Source organism: Kogia breviceps, chromosome 19 (genome assembly GCF_026419965.1).
Source record: "Kogia breviceps isolate mKogBre1 chromosome 19, mKogBre1 haplotype 1, whole genome shotgun sequence".
NCBI classification, from domain to species: domain Eukaryota; kingdom Metazoa; phylum Chordata; class Mammalia; order Artiodactyla; family Physeteridae; genus Kogia; species Kogia breviceps.
In genome coordinates, this window is record NC_081328.1 from 56137461 (window position 1) to 56159314 (window position 21854).

General features: G+C 54.2%; 1 protein-coding gene across 11 annotated transcripts in view; it reads right to left on the reverse strand.

Moving 5' to 3' along the window:
- The window catches only part of ARSG (arylsulfatase G), a 164519-nt gene that overhangs the window by 91220 nt on the left and 51445 nt on the right, over positions 1-21854 (reverse strand). For all 11 annotated transcript variants that reach the window (XR_010838173.1, XR_010838172.1, XR_010838174.1 and 8 more), the window contains exons 3-4: positions 2239-2426; positions 114-161 (exon numbers count right to left, since the gene is read on the reverse strand). Coding sequence is in view for 8 of the 11 variants with exons in the window: in XM_067021164.1 (XP_066877265.1) it covers positions 114-161; positions 2239-2426 (236 nt within the window). In the remaining 3 variants the exon portion in view is untranslated. The remainder of the gene's footprint in view (positions 1-113; positions 162-2238; positions 2427-21854) is intronic.

Sequence of the window (21854 nt, forward strand, 5' to 3'; positions counted from 1 at the left end):
GGAGAGATGCGTGTCCCTCGGGGGCAGGAGGGCTTAAACGTCCACAGGGCCCTGTCACACAGAGACCTTTATCTTCTGTTTCCCAGGTGACTGGTCCTCCGGAGAATCCTTACCTCGGAAGTTGGGGTGGTAAGAGCCGTGGTGCCCAAGATGCCACTTGCCTGCAGGAAAACGGGAGAGAGAGACTTTGAGAGGAACCCCTGCGGGGGCTCCCAGCCCCGCGGCGGAGCTGATCACACACTCAGGCCTCCATCAGCTTCGCCCTTTCCTGAGGACAGGCAAAGAGAGGCTCACATGCTGTGTGACGGCCAAGCCTCGTTCTCTGGGACCGAGAGGGGGTCCCCGGGGAGACGGGAAGCAAAGAGAGGATGACTCACGACCCAGGCAGGAAAGCGTGCAGGGGAGGGGAAGACGAGCCGTTACCGGGAGCCCACAGAAGCGAGCGGGCTGAGCTTCTGCCCCCCACAGAGGGTGCAGCGCCCACGGCAAGCCCCCTCCCGCCCCCCGCCCAGGGCCCACCACACCTTCCGCCCGGCCCTCCTGCCCGGGGCCCTGCAAAGGACCCAAGGAGCAGGTGCCCGGGCCGGACAGTCCCAGCGATGCCGTCCCTGCCTGGGTTCACCCTCCTCCTCTGAGGAAGCGCGGAGCGGGGGGCCACCGCCCCACGGGCGCCCGAGCGAGCGCAGGCCAGCAGTGAGGAAGCTCAGCCGCACTCCTCGCCCCGTCGGCGCGCTCACGGGGGCACGCGAGGCGGGGCGGGGACTCGCTGACCTTCTGCTCTCGGGGTGCAGATGGCAGGGAGATCACCCGCGAGGCCAGGGGATGAGCGAAAAATGCGCCGCAAGGACCCCAACGGCGGCGGCGCGTGAAACGACACCAAGGACGGAAGGCGGCAGGGCCAACCACAGGGGTCTGACTCGGTCAGTTATCTCACGTGGCCTCAGCACAATGCTTCCAAACCATCTTTTCAAGACAGACGCCTGTGGCCAAAACGAACAACGGTGGAGCGAGGTGAAGGGCATATGGGGGTCTAGGGGTCCCTTCTTGCAACTGGTCTGCAGGTTTGAAAACAAAGGTAATAAAAAGTTGAGGGGAGTGGATTCAGCGTTACGGGGAATGCTTAGATTCAGCATGACACGGAAGTACAAAGCTCTAGTACAATTTTAAAACTGCTTCTCAAATCATAATAAACGTGTAAAATTATGTCACCAGGACATAGAGGACGACAGGAGGGGGAGAAAGGTAGGGCCGAGCTATAACACGTACAACTGGGGATGAACACATTAACAGGCAGCAAGATTAGAAGCAAAGCGCGAGTGGTGTCGGCGGGCCCCGCACCCCGTCAGCAGGTGTTTCATTCTCCCTGAAAGCGTGCTTCCAGGAAATTCACCTCCCCGACAAGGAGAAACGCTTCAGGATCCTCTCCCAGAAAAGCTAAAGGTGCAATGAGTGGCCAACAGTCGATCTGTAATCAGCTGCCTTCTTGGAATTTAAAGGCGTGCAGAAGGAGGGGCACGTGAGATAGAACCCCGCTCGAGAAGAATCCAGTGCCCCATATGCTGCGTGAAGTGTCAGGGTCAGGGAGCCCAGGGACCAAAGCCCTCCCGCCCCCCGGGCTGGGGGTCTTACATGGACGCAGGGACAGGGCGGGTGAGGATATGCTCAGCCCATAGCGAGAGCTTCAGAATAGTTCGCACCTCCGGGTACGGAGAGAAAGGGGTGGAAAGCAGAGCCGGTTGGGCCCTTAGCGGTCTCGTCCTCCCAGGACAGTGATCTGCAGTCTGATCTGAAAGGTGTGCCAGGCTCCTTGACCCAGAGGAGGAGCCAGGCCGACACACCAGAAATGCCAGCTTCCTGCAGGTTAACGGGGAGCCCGGGGCCCCGAGGACACCCCCACAGGGACCCTCGCTGCCGCTGCACGTGGTGGAGGGAGGAGAGGACCCCGCCGGACCCTAACTACGCACAGGCAGCCTGAGGACGCCGTCAGGTTGCTGGGCTGTCTTGGCCTCCGCGGGGGGGGACCAGGGGAAACTAGGTCCGTAGGTAGTTTAGTCCCCGGGTGGGTCGTTTCAGCTGCTTAGAGCTGAGAGCACCCCCAACTTCTCCAGCAAGAAGTGGGCAGAAAAGCGGACACAAGCAGGGGTGGCGGCAGCGCATGGCAGCTCCGCAGCCGCCGAGCAGCCACCACGGTAAGCGCGGGGAGGACGGGGTCCAAGAGGTGGAGGCCACGTTACCTACCGATCAACGCGGTGACGTAGCCAGCCCGCTGCAGCACTTCGGCCAAGGTGGTCTCGTTGAGCGGAAGGCCCCCCACAGAGGCGACCGCGAAGTTGCGAGGGACTCCATTGCGGAGGCCGAGCCGGCCGGTGAGCAGGGCGGCCCGCGACGGCGAGCAGGTCGACGCAGCCGCGTGGAAATCCACAAACCTGCGCGGAAAGGAAAGTGACGGGGTCTGCCCGGCCACAGCCAGCCGAGCCAGGAGAAAGGCAATTCCTGGGGCCTCGGTGCCTGGGACTCCAGGGCTGGGAACAAGCTCCGGGCTCACCCAGTCGCGGGACAGGCAAAGAAAATGAAGCCCAGAGACACGTTATGCGACTAATCCAAGGTCACACGGCTATAATTCAAATGGATTTAATCCAAAATACTGAACGGATCCCCTTTATTTGCAGATTCCACATTTTATATTCACCTACTCACTTAACGTATCTGTAACGCCAAAAGTCAGTACTCGTGGCTCTCAAGGGATAGTTCATGGATATACGCAGACCCGTGAAAATCTGCACATTTCCAGCTGAGGTTGGACAAGGTGACCTTCTTGTTTGGGCTCTCGCAGAGTCAGCGTTCACAGGGACTTTACAGAACATCACCACTGCGGAAACAAGAACTGACTACCTGTTACTCCTTACTGTAAGCCCAGCCCTTTTTCAGACACTATGGGGAAACAGGGGAGTCTAGCCATCTTCTTACCCTCAAGGAACGTGAGTAAATTGAACGTCACTAACGGAGGGGCAAGCTGACTTCATGTGTCTCCTGATGGGATGCAATATGAATTCATAACACCAAGGATTCTTACCCAAAACGTTTAACCGGAATCGAGTCAGAGCCCTGGACCTAATTTCCACATTACAGGAAAAAAAGCTACAAGACCAAACTAAATGACCCCGCGAGAGAAGACTTTACCAAACCATTCTCTAGACGTTCGATAAGCCAACCAGTCCCATCTCTTCAAATAGTCAACATCTGAGGGAACGATGGGATGGATGGGGCGATACTCTGCATAAGGAAAGCCTAAAGAGATAGAACCAGGCGCAATACATGGACCTTACTGGATCCCAGTTCAAAAGAGCCGGCAACACATCTGAGGGCTAATTAGGGAGGGAAATTTAACAAGAACTGGATATGAGATGATATTAGGGGATTATCGCTTATTTTCAGGATTACGGCCACGTGGCAGAATGTTTCTATTCTTTTTCTCCCGGTTTTAGTGAGATATAATTGACGCAGAACCTTGTACTAGTTTCAGGGGCACAACACCATCATTTGATGTAAGTGCGTGTTCTGAAACGATCACCGCGGTAAGGTTTAGTTAACATCTGTCACCTCCCAGAGCCACAGACGTGTTTCCCGTGTTGAGAACTTTTAAGATCTCTCTTAGCGACTTTCAAGTACACAAGACAGCACTGTCGGCGCTCGCCCCCACGCTGTGCGCTACGTCTCGTGACTTACGCCCAGAGGTCGCCACCACCTTCACCCACCCTCCCCCGCCTCCGCAATCATGCTCCACACTGAGGCAGACGTCCTGCCACAGTGGGCACCGGATCACTCCAGTCTCCTACCGGAAAACACAGTCTCTCTCTGCCTGCTTCTCGGGGCTCGGCCGCTGCCCCCTGCCCCGCCCTGAGCCGCCTCCTCACATCCGCCCGACCCCCCCCCCACTTACTCCTGTCGTCTGTGCCTTTGCCCCTGCTCTTCCCCCACTCCCCAAGCCCTCGCCCCTAGTGGCCCACCTTATCTTGACTGACCAGTAAGACCCGCTCCCTCGAAGACTCCGATGTTACCCGCCAGGGCATCCTCCCTGACTCTCCCCCCCACTCGCGGAATCAAGGCGCCCTCTTCTCTATGTGATTATATAGCCTTTGGCATCTCCTTCACAACCCCGAACTCTAATTCTGTTTTCCTGTTTGTTTGGGGCAGCTTCCGGTTGGCCACGAATCCCTCAACAGGCCTCCCGGTGGCAGGCGGGGCCGGAGGTCCCCCCGCCCTCGGCGCTGCGAGCGCTCTGACCCCCAGAAGGGTGACGTGAAGGTGACGCTGCCCCAGGTTCTGGGCTCAGCCCGTCCGAGACACTCTGTGAGCCGCTGGGTGAGAAATCGGCTCCCCCAGCACTGCCCAGCCGGACAGGCCACCTGCAGCTGCTCCGGCCAATGACCCCAGCTGAGGCCACTGCGTCCAAACGCCCCACGTATGAGTGAGGCCGCCCCGGACCTCCCGCCGCAGCCACCTGCCTGCCGAATTTCACCGGAGCCGCCCCGGCCAGCACAACGCGGTGAAGGGCCACCCAACCGAGAGATGCCTGAGCCCCTGACGCTCAGCATCAGAAGACGTGACGCAGCGGTGGTCGTTTCGAGCTGCTGACTTTGGGGGCGGTTTGCTGCTCAGCGGTTCCAGCACCAGAGCAGCACCTGCCTCCCACTGGACCCCATCCTCTCCGGACCACGCAGTCCTCGGCCCAGCACGGGGTGGGCACCACCCAGCGCACGTGGACAGGGCGATGCCGCCGTACTCTTCGCTCTCGTACAACGTGGTGAGTCTCTGCTAAAGAGACCTGGGCCTCAGTCCCCGAGGATGGGTGAACTCACAGAGCAGCGACACGCACCGAGAGGTCCCAGCAACGCCCGCCTGAAAGCGCTGGCCCGGCCCTGACGCCGTGCTCTTCAGGCAGACGTGCGATGCCTCCACCTGACACAATGGGGGGGGGGGGAAGCCAAGCGCTCCAACGCTCATGCCGGGTCCGCAGGTGCCGGGCGAGGCCTCCCTCCAGCCTCACGGAGCTCCAGGGCCCCCGACTCTGGCTTCACACCCCCGCCAGCACTTTCCTCCTGTCCCGCCGTCCCCTGGGGCTGGAAGTAGAACGTGCAGCCTCCCTTCTGTCCATCGACTGCTGGTCCCCTAGGGAACTTCCCAGGCCCGGGCTCCTCTCAAAGCATCCCCAGCTGCCCACATACCGGGGCCTCGGGGAGTTCAATTCCTGGCGCAAAATCCAGGATTCTGGATGCTGCGTGTAGCTGGCAACCGCTACCCTTGGAATCCCAAACTGAGCTCCACTTCAACGTTCACACTTTTCTCCCAAGAAAACGTTCACTTGTACCCAGCCTCTTCTGTTCTTTTCCCCCCAAGATTAAAGCACAAACATCCTCCTAGATCACACTCCTAAATGTTCCTTATAATAACGACTATTGGGGCTTCCCTGGTGGCGCAGGGGTTAAGGATCTGCCTGCCGATGCAGGGGACACGGGTTCGAGCCCCGGTCCGGGAAGATCCCACGTGCCGCGGAGCAACTGAGCCCGTGCCCCACAACTACTGAAGCCCACGCGCCATAGAGCCCGTGCTCCACAGCAACAGAAGCCACTGCAATGAGAAGCCCGCGCACTGCAATGAAAAGTAGCCCCCGCTCACCTCAACTAGAGAAAGCCAGCGTGCAGCAACAAAGACCCAATGCAGCCAAAAATAAATTAATTAAGATAATAATAATGACTATTACTATGACTAGATTACTACTACGTTACTACACACTCGGCAACTTTTGTTACTCTCACAGCTAATGCTCATCAAGCTTCTAGAATCCAGGCACTTCTCTAAGTCATGAGCACCCACTGTCCCTGGACTCATTCTGGTTTTGCAGGTGTAGTTCTGTATGGGTTGACCCAGGCTTGTTGGGTCACCTCTTTATCCACAACAGTGGGAGCAGCTGCACAATTTGTAGGGCCCGGTGCAAAATGAAAATGCAAAAGGGCCCTTATTCAAAACCTACCAAGCAATTCAAGATGGCGACACCACGGTCGGGAGTTGAAAAGTGTGCAACCCGCCCAGCTGTGCGCGGCAGCCCTGATCCCCATTTACATTTCCTGCGCCCAATTCCTCCTCTCTCAATTTTCCACGGGGCAGCCAAAGTAATCTTAAAAACTGTCTATCAGCTAACATTATTCCCGGCTGGAAACCCACAAATAAGTTCTCATTGCAATTTAGGTAAATCCAAAGTCACGGTCGGTCGTGGTCTACAGGCTCTCCAGCAGAGCTTCTCGAGCAGGGAGCTGGAGCACACAGATACAGCCAAGTATTGATAGCTAGTAGGTTTTCTGAGATCCAGTTCCTGCCAGCCCTGGGGGCAGCCAGGCGGGGCCCTGGGCATCCGTGCCCTGCACAGTCCCATGGAAGCGATCCCGTTACAGCAGAGAACGGAGAGAGCCCTGCAGGTCGGGCGCCAGGCACCCTTGTTGGAGTCCCACGCTGGCCACCTCCAACCACCAGTAGCCTGGGTGGGGCTCCTTGGAACGGGGTGCAAAGATCCTGACAGCATGCGGAAAGGTGGGAACTCCCCGCCCCAGGAGACCTGGACCTGTGCCTCATCGTATCCCTAGTCTCACCCCGGTTCCCCCCAGCAGCCACACCACCCAGGGCGGCTCTTCCTAGGTCACCCCGAGCTTGTCCCTGCCTCAGGCCCTTTTCACGTCCCCTCCGTCTGGAAGGCTCCGTTCTGGTCTCCGCATGATGGGCCCCTTCTTTTCATTCGGGTCTCAGCTCTCATCTCACCTACTCAGGGAGGGCCTTCCTGACCTGACCACTCTCCACTGCATCACTGCTCTATTCTGTCTTGAGCCTGTATCCACTCGGACCTCACCCTGCTCACGGACTGGTCTCTTTGCTGCTGCCCGGCCGCCCCTCTAGAATGGAGTCCCCGAGAGCCTGGCCGTGTCTGCCCACTCCCACCACCGCACCCCTGGGGGCTGGTTCCCGACCTCAGCGGGGCAGGTTCTCTGACCTGGGCAGCTAGAGCCCCGCACGCCACCAGTGAGATGGCTCTTCCCATCTGGGGGGACTAGGGCTTCCTCAGCCGGGTTCCCTGCGGGAACCAGACCTTGAGACGCTCCCGGTGGACATTCATCCCCGCCCTCGCCCATCTGTGCCTCTCCACAGATACACGCGCACATCACCGCTCAGCCCAAACCCCTCTCTCTGAGCTGCTGGTCTTAGTTCCGCCGGCTACACCTGGCGGAAGGACGACAGGGAGGGGAGCGCAGCCCTCTCCATCAGAGGCTTACACTTTAGGAGAAGGGTCGAGACCTGTGTGGGTGATCAGGCAAAATAAGATGAGCCCGGTCAGAGAGACCCAGTGAGTGAGGTATGGGGGGTGGAGGGGCAGGAGGGAGAAAAGTGCGGGCAGACGGGCATGGGCTCATCTCCGGCCCCGGCTCCCTCTCGCGTGAGGCAAGACAGGTAACTCCAGCCAGGCCTCGGTGTCCTCATCTGCAAAGTGGGCACGACCGCACCAGCCTCGCCAGGTTACCTGAGGGTTCTGACGGCACGACCAGCATCAGCCCTTTAGCGGCGCTCCGGGGTCGGGGTAGACTTGTTAATTCCTCGTGGCCCGCGTGATTGTCACCGTCACTAGCTAAACGGGGAGAAAAAGCGCGTTTCACGTGTGACGGGGGAGCAGTGCACAAGGCGTCGACGATGGAATCCTGGGGGTGGCGGCCCTTGGCTCCTGTCGGGACCACTCGGGCATCCCATTCGCTCTGCAAGTCCGTACAGCACAGGTCACCCGGCCCCAACGTGCATCCTCCCCGCGAGAGCCCGCGTCCACCCCCTCCAGTCAACCTGGCATCACCTCCGAGTCCGTCTCTGCTGTCCCCCCACCTGAATCGCTTCAGCGACCTCCCGAGAAGCCAGGTACGCTCTCTCCAGCGCAGGTTTGCCCACGGATGGGTCATGCCGGCCCCCGGCCCCCCGTCTTCAGTGACTTCCTCTGGCCTGGCCACTGCAACTCACCACGCACAGGTCCAACCTCCCTCTCCAGCCCCTGAGCCACGGCGGCCTGCCTGCTATGGGCTGAACTGTGTCCTCCCCAAAAGATAAGCTCATATCCTAACTCCCATACCTCAGAAGGTGACCTATTTAGAAACAGGGTCATTGCTGATGTAATTAGCTAAGATAAGGTTATACTGGAGCGGGGTGAGTCCTTAACCCAATGTGTAACTGGTGTCCTTAAAACAAGAGGAGAGAAACAAGGTCCTACTGTAGAGCACAGGGAACTATATTCAATGTCCTGCGACAAACCGTAATGGAGGGGACTTCCCTGGTGAGGCACTGGTTAAGAATCCACCTGCCAATGCAGGGGACACGGGTTCGATCCCTGGTCCAGGAAGATCCCACATGCTGCGGAGCAACTAAGCCCGTGCGCCACAACGACTGAGCCTGTGCTCTAGAACCCGTGAGCCACAACTACTGAGCCTACATGCCACAACTACTGAAGCCCACGCGCCTAGAGTCCGTGCTCCGCAACAAGAGAAGCCACCGCAGTGAGAAGCCCGCGCACAGCAACGAAGAGTAGCCCCCGCTCGCCGCAGCTAGAGAAAGCCCGCACGTAGCAACGAAGACCCAACGTGGCCAAAAATAAATTTTAAAAATAAATAAATAAAATAAAATAATTTTTAAAACCATAATGGAAAAGAATATGAAAAAGAATATTATATATATGTATAACTGAATCACTATACTTCAATAAAATTTAAAAAAAAAAAAAAGAGGAAGACGAGGAGGAGAGAGACACAGAGAGGAGACCTGCAGGTGAAGACACGGAGGGCAGATGGCCAAGTGACTGAGGAGACAAAGACTAGAGTTGGATTGCCACTTGCTACGGAACGCCTGGGGCTACCAGGCGGTGGAGAGGGAAGGAGTTTCCTCCAGAGCCTCAGAGGAGCGTGACTCAGCCAGCAGCTTGATCTTTAACTGCCGGCCTCCAGAACCGTGTGAGGGAACACATTTCTGTTGTTTTAAGCCCCTCCGTCTGTGGTGCTTGGTCACGGCAGCTCCTGGAGACGAACACACCAGCCTACAAATCCCCGAAGTTCAGCCGGACAGGACTCCTCCTCCTGGAAGACTTCCCATCCCCCCGCCCCGCCATCCCGCACCCACGTGCAGCTCGCCAGCCCGATGCCCCGACTTGGCTGTATCTCAGCCTGCAGGCCCGGCCTCTCTTCCCGCCCCTCCAAATCCCTGCCTAACCTGCAAAGCCTCCCATTGTCACCAAGTCTTCCCTTCCTCCCCAGAAGGATGGCTCTTGACTCTGACCTCTGGAGCTCCTGAACCTTCCTGGCAGCCTGAATGTAGACATTCATCTGACAGTATCCGGGCGCTTACTAAAGGGGTTTCCGTGGGGCTGCCGGTGCCCGTCCCCTGCCCTCACATCCACACACCCCGACGTGGGCCCGTCGGAGCAGCACACCCCTCTCCTCAACGGTCCGGCCCACGGCCCGAGCAGGGCTATCCAGAATCCAAAACTGGCATTTTCTGAACCAGGCGGAGAGGAATAGCTTTTTCTCCCCACCTCGAATCTCAAGCTAAAAATCATATAATCCCAGAAGGGCGAGGGCCTCACCTCTCACCCTAACCAGGAGCCTGAAAGAATGGGTCGACCGGCTCAGAAGGCCAGACAGAAGACAGAGTCTCTGCAGAGTTTAGTCCATGAGCCAAAGCTGTGCCCCTTTTGTGCTTAGGCTGGTAGAGCTGCGCTTCTGTTGTTTACGACCAGAGACTGCCGGCTGTCTCACTGCAGCTGGAACAGGACAGGGGCCCGGAACGCGACAGGTAACAGAACAAGGTCAATCTCTGCCCTCAAGCTGCACGTGGTTCAGAGTCAGAGGTGGGTATAACCCCAGCATGTGAGGGGCCCCTGAGCACCAAGCGCTCCTCAGAAAAGTTACGCGCAAGCTGAGACCTACAGATGTATTAATACAAAGTGTAACTATCCAGCCGGTTCTCTACGTCTGTGAGTCTGTTTCTGTTCCGCAGATAGGTTCATTTGCGCCATATTTTAGATTCCACAGGTAAGTGATTGTAAATCATCTATACCTCAATAAAAAAAAAAAAATACAGCGTAAATATCCGTTAACTTTATGTATGTTTGCCTTAGGATACTAAAAATAGGTACCACTTGTCACGTGGCTGCCACCCTGATCATATTACATACATACATCATTTCAGATCATCAGAAATTCCATTTTACAGATCAGGAAGGTAAAGCAGAGAACGAAAGCAGCTTTCCCAAGACCATGCAGCTCGCATGAACACGCACCTTACTCTGTCTAATCCCTGTTCGGCATCAAAGACCGTAGACCCCTACGCGTCGGAAATGACAGAGCCAGAACCTGAACCCAGGCCGGCCTGCCCCAAGGAGCATGCTCTTCCCAGGTCCCCTTCCACCTGGGAGAAGGCTGGCTGCAGCCGGGCTGGTCCACAGAACTAGTCACTGCTGGTCTTGGGCTGGGACGGTTCTGAGAGTCACCCTTGCTGGTGCCAACCCTGACAGCCTGACTCACATCCACAGGGACCACGGGAGCTCGTGAGGGACACCGGGATGCCCACTTCCCAGCTGACACCCAAGTGCAGACACAGGAACCAGAGTGTCAGCAAGGTCGGTGTGTCTCCTTCCTGCACACGAAATCAGAATCCAGAGCTTGCCTTGGGGAGTGTGGAGTTAATGAACACAAAGGGAGCTCAAACGGGTCACAGAAAAAGTCTCTGTCTGCTAAGCTTAGGGGACTTCTGTTCCCTGTGGATTGACCTTTGCCAGTGGGTCTGGGGTGCTCAAAGGCTGTGACCACCACCTCTTCTTGCCTGGTGCTACTGACTGAATGCTTGTGTCCTCCAAAAAATACCTGTGTGGAAGCCGGCCTGCCCGGTACCATGGTATCTGGAGGTGGGGCCTTGGGGAGGTGATTCCCTTTATATGAAGTCCTGAGGGTGGAGCCCCCATGATGAGATTAGTGTCCTTATAAGAAAAGGAAGAGAGACCGGAGCTTTCTATCTGCCACGTGAGGATGGAGGGAGAAGACGGCCCTCTGCCAGCCAGGAAGAGGGCCTTCAGCAGAACCTGACCCAGCTGGCACCCTGATCTTGGACTTCCCAGCTTCCGGAACTGTGAGAAATAAATGTCTGTTGTTTAAGTCACCCAGACTGTTGTATTTGTTACAGCAGCCCAAGCTGACTGCTACACCCGGGCAGTGCCCAAAATACCTTTCCTGGGTACCATCACGCTTGCCTGTTTTTACCACCTGTGCTAAGCATGGTCTCTCCCTGAACACGTTAATGCCATCCTTTTGGAACAGCTACAGCATATTTCTATGGCGAGATGTAACTCTGAGTTCCTCTCTAGACTGTAGGTTCTACGAGGATGGGGCTTCGAGGGGCAACTCCAGCCCCAGACAGAGCGCTTTGGTGGGACAGGGCCGCCCCAGCAAAATCTGGTGAACGAACCAACAAAACTTGAAGAGAGAGGCCCCCCGTCACTTGGTTGGAAAAAACACATTAGTCCATTTTCCACATAATCGCTTAAGCTGATGCTTTTAGGGCTCAGTTCCTTCCCCACTGTGTGTTAAAGTTCATAGCTTAACTCTCAGGAACAATCTTATGTCCTTTGTTTCCAGGCCTTTAGAGAGCCCTGGCTGTACCTCCTTCTCCAAAATACCTACCAACACCCCACACAGCTCGATGCCCTGACCTCCGTGTCACCCTCCCCCCTTCCCAGCCCCTGCCTGCATTGGGCAGGGACTAATTAATAAGCCATAAAATGGTCTTGCTCTTTGGAAAGCTTCCTTTGTTTTTCCCCAAATCTATCTGGCTAGGCTCAGACCAGTTCACCAACAGGGGTCCTAATTAAAGTCTGAAACGACATTGTAAAGCGAAGCTAGAAATACAGAACCAGACATTACAGCAGCCCGTGGACAGGAAAATCAACGCAAATTAAGACACAGCCAGACAGAAACCAAAGCAACTCGCCATTGCATCAATTACGCATATTAGAATTGGGGAACGTAAGTACAGGAAACGCCGCCCCGAAAGCCCCAGAGAGATGTAACGTCGCGAAGTGAAGCGTGTCCAGCCTTCATTTATAAGGAATTTAAAACAAAGGATGAGGCCTGCTGCGGCCACTCTCTAAATTGCTGTGTGACTCGAATAAAAGCTGTCTGTGCTCCATTCACAATTTAAAGGCTTGGAGGTGGAAATGGGTTTTTAAAATCATCTGCCAAGGCCTTCGCGTGCAGAGGAACACAGGTGGGTAGTGAGACCTGGCAAAGGCTGGAGTGGGACTTAGATGGACCAGCTCAGCTCGGCCTCCGCGTTGCCTTCCGTTAAATGGGGAGGATGTTAAGTGAGACCATTGAGACAGCCAATAGGAAGAGACCCTTTGAAACCGGAAGCAGGGGCCTCCCTGGCGGTCCGGTTGTTGGAACTCCACGCCTCCACTGCAGGGGCCCGGGTTCGGTTCCTGGTTGGGGAACTCGGGTCCCACAAGCTGCGCGGCCAAAAAAACCAAAAAACACACAAACAAACAAAAAAAAAACTGAAAGAAAATGTGTCAGCAAATGGCCAACTTGGTGTGTTTTGCTGACTCATTCACTCATTTATCCATCCATCCATCCACTCCTCCTCTTGTTCTTTTCAATAAAAGGGTTCCCGCCGGCCGAGCCTGGTATAATCCTTGGCAAGTCTCCTCTTTGCTTTCCACACGCTCACGGCGGCCACGTGTGCATATCCACTCTCAAGGAGGGACGCCAACAAGATACGTGACAACGAGGCGGACGCAGAGGCGTCTCAGGGCCTCCTAGATGGGACACGACACAACCCCGAGCTGGGCCCGCCCCGCCACCAGCACGGGCCTTGCCTAGTGAGCGGAGCAGTCCACCCCAAATGCAGTCGGCGAATGCAGCGTGCAGGGCCCCCCGAACGTCTGAGGACACACAGGATGCCCAGCGCCAGCTGCACAGTCCACGGGTCCGGCCCTGAAACGCCCCACCCCAGCCGTCCTCTGCCGCCGGAGTGCCAGCCAGACCTCGCAGAGTGAGGGTTGTTTGTCGTCCGGATGCGTCCGCAGCACCTAGGACAGCGCCTGCGCGGTGGAGTCCCTCCGCGGATATTTGTTGAGTGAATGGGCACCTTTCAACTCGGGGTCTTTGCCCTTTCCTTTCCCTCTGCCTATGAAACTCTCTCGTCCCCCTTCGGGCTAATTCCTACTCTCATCCTTAAGGGCTCAGCATTCAGGTCCTCACCAATAAGCTTTATGGAGTCCCTCCTGGCTTCCCTCTGGAGGAGGGGCCTTCCTTTCCTACGGTCCCACAGCGCTATCTTTCCCACGCCTCTTGCTCGGAGCTTTATCGCCCCAAAGCTGAGAAGCCCAGCACGGACCCTTCTCATCTGCACCTGTGACCGATGTGTTCGCAGTGCGCTAAGTCTGTCCCCCGGAATGTCAATTCAGTTACGTCCAACTCAGCTTGGAAAAGCCCCAGGGGTGGCAGAGGCGTCAGGAGTTCCTGCTCTCCCTTCTAAAGGATGGCTTTCCCGTCCTTTTATTTTGCCACCAGGCTGTCACCCTCTTAAGGGCAGGGCTGGCTGAGGTCTCTCGACCCGCGACCCGCCCTTAGTAGAGATTTGCTGTGGAATGACTGAAGTGGGAGGCTTAAGGACAGAACAAATGGCGGCCACTGGACAGGCCGTTCTGCACCGACCCCTGCGAAGCAGGCTGGCACCCAGGTCTCCCCGGCGAGTATCTCAGCTCCTCTTCTCTGAGACCGTCTGTCACCTACATCATCACATTCCCGCACGACCCCGTCTGCTACACAAGGATAAAACCCACCGTCTCCCCCTTGCCCCAGTGGATAGGTGGGCATCACGCGATTTTTATGTCTTTTTGACCCACTCACCCAAGAACAAAGAGGCGAAACTGCCTGTCCCGAGATGCTGAGCATATTTACAAGGGGAAGACAGGGTGGGACGTCCCAGAGCAAACAGCTCAGAGGCGAAGATCACAGACAAGAGGATTTCTCCCTAGTGAGGGTCCTGCACCCCAAACCTCAATTACTGTATATGGGGTCAGGGGGTGGGGTGGACAAAGCTGTGAGGGGACGACATGGTGGGGGGAGGGTCTTTCTCTTGCTGATACAAGTCTCGTTCAGAAAGTTCTTTCTGTCCTTGCTCTCGGGGCGTCCACCAGACCTCACTCCCCTGCAGTTTCCAGTGCCAGCCCGGCTCCTGTAAAATCCCAAAGGCGGCAGAACGGCTGAGAAAGGCCCGAGAGGTGACACAGTACATGAATTTCTGCAAAAAGTCAATTCTGAAAAAAGAAGTCACACCCGGCTTTTGACTGCACTGACAGCTCACTTCATTCCTCACCGGGGCCCCTTAGAGAAACCGCCTCAAGCGCCTGGAGCCTCTGACCTACCACGGGTGAACATGGATCTCTTGATTCCAAGCTCAGCCACTGCCTAGAACTCTCAGTGCTGCAGGGACTTGACTCAAAATTAAAATGAGGGCAGAGAAGGCGTGAAGAAGGGAGGAAGCGAAATCAAGGTACACAGTTAACAGATTACACATCAATTTACAGAAGGAAACGTATGTACAATATACTGTCACCTTCACCCCTAGGTTCACTGCAGCACTACTTACAATAGCCAAGATATGGAAGCAAACTGAGTGTCCATCAACAGATGAATGGATAAAGAAGACGTGGTACATACACACTGTGGAATATTACTCAGCCATAAAAAAGAATGAAATAACGCCACTTGCAGCAACATGGATGGACCTGGACAATATTATACTCAGTGAAGTAAGTCAGACAGAAAAAGACAATTACTGTGTGATTTTACTTATATGTGGAATGTAAAAAAGATTTAAAAATGAACAAACATAACAAAATAGAAATGGAGTCATAGATACAGAGAACAAACAGGTTTTTGTCCGAGGGGAGAGGGGATGAGAGAAAGGGGTGAGGAAAATTAAGAGGGACAAACGTCCAGTTACACAATAAATGAGTCACAGAGATGAAAAGTACAGTGTGAGGGATAATCATTAACTATGTAACACCTCTGTGTGCTGACAGATGACAAACAGACTTATCACGATGATCAATTTGGTATGTATAGAAATAGCAAATTGCTGTGCTGTGCACCCGGAAATAACTTAGCCTTGCCGGTGAATTACGAAAACAAGCAGGAACCAGTGGGGCACTCCTGGGCACAAAAGCTTTTCTATGTCCCCCGTTTCTTGTTTGTAGGAAATAGGCTTCATCCAGCCTCCTTGACCTTCCCTGAGTTCCAAAGGCCAGATTCAAATAGCTGTTAATCAGGGAAGGGAGGGGATGCAGAAGCAAGGGAGGGGCAGTCAAGAAAAAGTAGTGCAGCCTTGGGGCAGGTCCTGGTTCCCCCTCAAAGAATACACATAACAATATATCTCTGAGCTCCTCCACCCAGCCAACTTCAGGCTGAGCACCAGACCCCTGGAGCCCTGCCCTGTTCCCTCAACACCAACCAACCAATCAGAAGCAAGCCACACACCCTGCAGCCCTGCCCTGTTCCCTCAACACCAACCAATCAGAAGCAAGCCACACACCCTGCAGCCCTGCCCTGTTCCCTCAACACCAACCAACCAATCAGAAGCAAGCCACACACCCTGCAGCCCTGCCCTGTTCCCTCAACACCAACCAATCAGAAGCAAGCCACACACCCTGCAGCCCTCATCCCGAATTTTGCCTATGAAAACTTCTCCCCCAGAACCATCGGGGAATTCGGGGTCTTTTGAGCACGAGCCACCCATTCTCCTTGCTTGGCCCTGCAACAAACCTTTTTCTGCTCCAAAGCTCTGACTTTCCAGTTGGTTTGGCCTCCTTGTGTTTCGGGCATATGAACTTCTTGGTTGGTTTGGCCTCACTAGGCATTGGGCACACACACTTGCGTTCAGTAACAATTGTACCTCAAAAACAAGCTCAGAAAGAAAGAGATCAGATTTGTGGTTACCGGGTGGAGGGGGTGTGTGCCAAAGATTGAAGGACGGGGTCCAAAGGCACAAAATTCCAGTTACAAGATAAATAAGTGCCAAGAATATAATGTACAACATGATCAACATAATTAACGCTGCTGTGCGTTATATATGTTATGTATTTTGAGAGAGTAAAATCCTGAGTTCTCGTCACAAAGAAAAAAATGTTTTCTATTTTTTTTTTTTTTTTTTTTTTGCGGTACGCGGACCTCTCACTGTTGTGGCCTCTCCCGTTGCGGAGCACAGGCTCTGGACGCGCAGGCTCAGCGGCCACGGCTCACGGGCCCAGCAGCTCCACGGCATGTGGGATCTTCCCGGACCGGGGCACGAACCCGAGTCCCCTGCATCGGCAGGCGGATTCTCAACCACTGCGCCACCAGGGAAGCCCTGTCTTCTATTTTTTAAATGTTGTGTCTCTGTGAGATGCTGGATGTTCCCTGAACTTGTTGTGGTCATTTCATGATGTGTGTGAAGTCAAATCATTACGCTGTGTGCCTGAAACGTATACAGTGCTGTATCTCAATAATACTGGAAGAAAAAAGGAAAATAAAATTAAAAGAGAAACGATCCACTGCCAGCGTCATTTCTGAGCCAGCCTGGCAGACGATGTGAGTGGACAGTACCTGGGCGTAGCTGGTGGGGTCACTGCTGTCTCACTGTCACTGGTCATCCTCCTCCCTCCAAGACACCTACGGCTCATAACCGCTCAGGTCCTCAAACCCCAGTTTGGACAGCCTGAGTCATTGCTTGAATCCAGTCACCCGGCCAGGGGACTTATTCAAGTTACTTCTCAACCCAAGAATTTTCAAGAAGTACGTTGCTTGCTCATCGCAGGTGAAACTGAAACCAGGCAACTCACACTGGGGCTTGAACCCGTGTTCTTTAAACTGAGATCACACACCTGGTCTCAGGACTTAATGAAGCTCAGGTTCTGGATGTCTCATCGCAGAAAGAATTCAGTGAGAGACAAGGTGATAAGTAAGAAGTGGGTTTATTTAGAGAGACACCCACTCCAAAGACAGAGTGAGGGCCTTCTCAGAAGGCGAGAGCAGCCCCAGGGTAGGGGGCTGTCAGTTTTTATAGGGGTGGGTAATTTCATAGGCTAATGAGTGGGAGAAGTATTCCAGCTATTTTGGGGAAGGGGTGGGGATTTCCAGAAATTGGGCCACCGCCCACTTTTTGACCTTGATGGTCGGCCTTGGAACTGTCATGGCACCTGCGGGTGTGTCACTTAGCTTGATGTGTTACAGTGAGTGTATACTGAGGCTCAAGGTCAAGTGGAAGTCGACCTGTCTGCCATCTTGGACCTGTTTGGTTTTAATCAGTTTATGTCGTGTCCTCGGACCATGTCATTCTTTCAAAGGTTTTGCCCTACTCCTTTCCCCCCTGTTTCAAAACTAGCACCAGCCTTTCCCTGGATGCTCTGCGGGCAAGACCCAAACTAGTGCTACGTTATCAAGCTCATCCACTGGGTTCTCGTAGAGACTTAAACATTGTTCAGACCCCGTGAAATGCTGGCTGAGACGCCCACGAAAGGTGTTTGTCCTTGTCTCTTTTTTAAAGTATGAGCAAGTCACTCCTCTAACCCCTATTGTGATGCAAGTTTTCTAAGTGCTTGAAAAGTTTAGGTTTTAGTGGATTACGAAGTCCCCGGCATTTTCACTGAAATTCCAACATTTCAATTTTCTTCTGGTTATCATATCATTTTTAAACCCGCAAATGTTCAACAGCACTGCCCAGCTCAGATCTGCACAGGACACTGGCAAGATGGGAGCCCACAATGTCAAAGGCAAGACACGTTGGCCGCTGAACCTACTGACGAGGGCAGGAGGCCTCTCTGCCCCGCAGTGCACATGTGGGCCATCTCTGGACATAGGGAGCCCCAACAGCGATGCCCCCTGAGAAAGAGATGCGGCAGCTTTCATGTTTTTCACAAATACATTGGTGGGAATGTAAGTTGGTGCAGCCACTGTGGAGAACAGTATGGAGGTTCCTCAGAAAACTACAAATAGAACTACCATATGATCCAGCAATCCCACTCCTGGGCATATATCCAGAGAAAACCATAATTCAAAAGGACACATGTACCCCAGTGTTCACTGCAGCACTATTCACAATAGCCAGGACATGGAAACAACCTAAATGTCCATAGACAGATGAATGGATAAAGAAGATGTGGTACATGTATACAATGGAATATTATTCAGCCAAAAAAAGGAATGACATAATGCCAATTGCAGCAACATGGATGCAACTAGAGATGATCATACTAAGTGAAGTAAGTCAGAAAGAGAAAGACAAATACCATATGATATCACTTATACATGGAACCTAAAATATGACACAAATGAACATATCTATGAAACAGAAACAGAATCAGGGACATAGAGAATAGGCTGGTGGTTGCCAAGGTGTGTGTGGGGGGGGATGGATTGGGAGTTTGGGATTAGCAGATGCAAACTGGTACATATAGAATGGATAAACAACAAGGTCCTACTGTAGAGCACAGGGAACTATATTCAGTATCCTGTGATAAGCCATAATGGAAAAGAATATGAAACCGGCCACTCATAGCCTGAGGGGAGAGCTTGCCAGGAAGAGGGGAGGAACAGCCAGTGCAAAGGCCCTGAGGCAGACGGAACGTGGGGAGGGGCTTGGAGATGAAGTCTGAGCCAGCACGGGGGAGATCGCAGGCATCTGCAGCCTTGGCAACCACACATTCTCGGCCGGTGGAGCCTCCTGTCCGACGGCTGCATCGATGACTGACATCTCAACCACATCTCTCAGTTGCCTCTTCCACCTTCACGGCACAGAGGTCCTCTGTCAGCTCCAGAGGGGGGAGAACTATCGAGACTCTAATCTGCACCTCCTTCGACGGCCTCCTTCCCTCTTCGTGGCAGAGCCAGCCCAGGCCTTGAAGGACACTACTCTTGGCAAATTCACCTCTACTTCCCAGCCCTTAACGATAAGGCTCTAGAGTGAGAGCACGTTGATTGAGCCACTCGCCAGCTCTGGGCAAGTCACTACCTTGAATTCCTCGTCTGTGAAAGAAGAGAAGCATCAGGTGGTGGCACGAAGTGACTGGGGCCTCTGGTGCCCGGAGCCTGGTGCCCAGAGCCTGGTGCCCGGAGCCTCTGGAGCCCGGAGCCTCTGATGCCCGGAGCCTCTGATGCCCGGAGCCTGGTGCCCGGAGCCTCTGGTGCCCGGAGCCTCTGGTGCCCGGAGCCTCTGGTGCCCGGAGCCTGGTACCCGGAGCCTGGTACCCAGAGCCTCTGGTGCCCGGAGCCTGGTGCCCGGAGCCTCTGGTGCCTTTGCAGGCACTGGTGAGGGTTAGTTACTGGCATATCTGTCGGCCCGGCGCACACGGTCCACGTAGAGATTTACTGGGGTTTGTCCCCGGGCCCCGGGCCCCGGACCTCCTTCCACGAGTTATCACTTAGACCTTTCCTTAGGTGGAGTAGCAAATTCACGCTGACAATTCAGATGGATGTTGCTTTCTCATAACAATAACAAAAATAAACGCAGCTAACATTTATCTGCGTCTATGGTGTGCCAGGCTCTCTGCTAATGCTTACATAGCTAATGCTTCATTTAACCCTCACAACATCCTATGAGGTGGGTGCTACCATCGCCCCCCTGCAGAAGATGAAAGCAAACCTCCGAGGAATGAGGTGACCCATCCAGGGTCATACAGGTGGAAAGTGCTAGAGCTGGGATTTGAACCCGAGCCACGTGGCACCAGAGCCCGCCCTCTTAAGCAGGATGCTTAACCTTCAAAGCAACAGGCATCTCATGAGTAGGTGCTACGTTTCAGACTAGGTTCGGAGCAGAGGCACAGATATGTGCAGTTTACCGGCTAATTATAGTTTAATGGGTGTAGTACAAATTATACGTGTAGCAGTAATGTCTCTGGGTTGAATCGCGTCCCCCCAAGTCATGTCATTCCAGAACCTGTGAATGTGACCTTATTTGTAAATAGGGACTTTTCAGACGTAATCAAGTTGAGATGAGGTCATACCGGATTAAGATGGGCCTCAACGCCAACGACTGGTGCCCTTACGAGAAGAGGGAGGTTTAGACACACACGCAGGGAGGTGCGTGAACTGTGGAGGCGGGCGACCCAGGGGTGCGGCTGCAAAAACCAAGGGCTGCTGCAGAGTCACCAGAAACCAGGAGAGACGCCTGGAACGGACTCTCCTTCGGGCCTCCAGAAGGACCAACCCCACCCATGCCTTCCTTTAGGACTTCCAGCCTCTGAACTCTGAGAGGATAAATATGACTAGTGGCCTATTTGAGGCCACTAATTTTTCTTATAAGTCTAGTTGATTTACAGTCCTGTGTTAGTTTCAGGGGTGCAGCAAAGTGATTCAGTTACACATACATATATTCTTTTCCATCATGGTTTATCCCAGGAGATTGAATACAGTCCCCTGGGCTCTACAGTAGGACCTTGCTGTTTCTCCATTCTCTATATACTAGTTTGCATCTGCTAATCCCAACTCCAAATCCATCCCTCCCCCACCTCCCCTGCCCCTTGGCAACCACAAGTCTGTCCTCTATGTCTGTGAGTCTGTTTCTGTTTCATAGATAAGTTCATGTGTGTCATATTTTCGATCCCACATATAAGTGATAGCGTATGATATCTGTCTTTCTCTGTCTGACTTACTTCACTTAGTATCATCATCTCTAGGTCCACCCATGTTGCTGCCAACGGCACTATTTCATTCTTTTTTTTTTCCCCACACGTGGGAACTAAGATCCCACATGTGCAGCGTGTGGCATGTGCAGCGTGTGGCATGTGGGACATTCGTTCCCCGACCAGGGATCGATCCCGCACCCCCTGCACTGTGGGAGCGCGGAATCTCAACCACTGGACCGCCAGGGAAGTCCCAACACTTCATTCTTTCTCACACAGGCCACCTAATCTGTAGCAATCTGTTGCGGCAGTCCTAGGAAACGAACACGCTAATAAGAGGGAGATGATAGAAAAGATAGCTTCTCAAGCCACCCTTGGCCCCCGCTGGGCAATAAGCGTTCCTTCTGAAAGTCATGGTTCCCCACCGGCGGTGAGGAGGCAGGGGAAGCCCGTGATGAATCAATCCCTGGCCTCACAGGAAGCTTGCTTTCCTGTCAACAAAGCACAGAGTGAAAAGCCGTCAACCGTGGGCCAGAGGGCTGTCTGCCTGGCCACTGTCACAAGGCTCCGATGGAGAGAATATTTTCATCCAAGGGAGGAAGAAGTAGCAGAGCCCACCCAACTGTATTTGCCTCTGGTCCCCGAGATGTCCTTTCCGCTCAGGCTGAGAGCGTGCAGGTGGGGACAGCTCATAAGAAGAATCCCGAGGCTCACAAATCTCGGTTTAAAGAATGGGCCAGGGGCTTTCCTGGTGGCGCAGTGGTGGAGAGTCCGCCTGCCGATGCAGGGGACGCGGGTTCGCGCCCCGGTCCGGGAAGATCCCACGTGTCGCGGAGCGGCTGGGCCCGTGAGCCGTGGCCGCTGAGCCTGCGCGTCCGGAGCCTGTGCTCCGCAACGGGAGAGGCCACGGCAGTGAGAGGCCCGCGTACCTCAAAAAACAAAAAGAATGGGCCAGATATTTCCCCACAAACCCACTCGACATGAAAAGCAGAAGTTCTTAAGCACTTGGCAACCCAGTTCCCTTTGAGGATCTGTGAAATGCTCTGCATTAACTCTCAACCCTAGGGAGAAAAAAAAAATCTGACATGCAAAATTTGGGGTGCCATTTCAAAGCACCCTGAACTCCTGA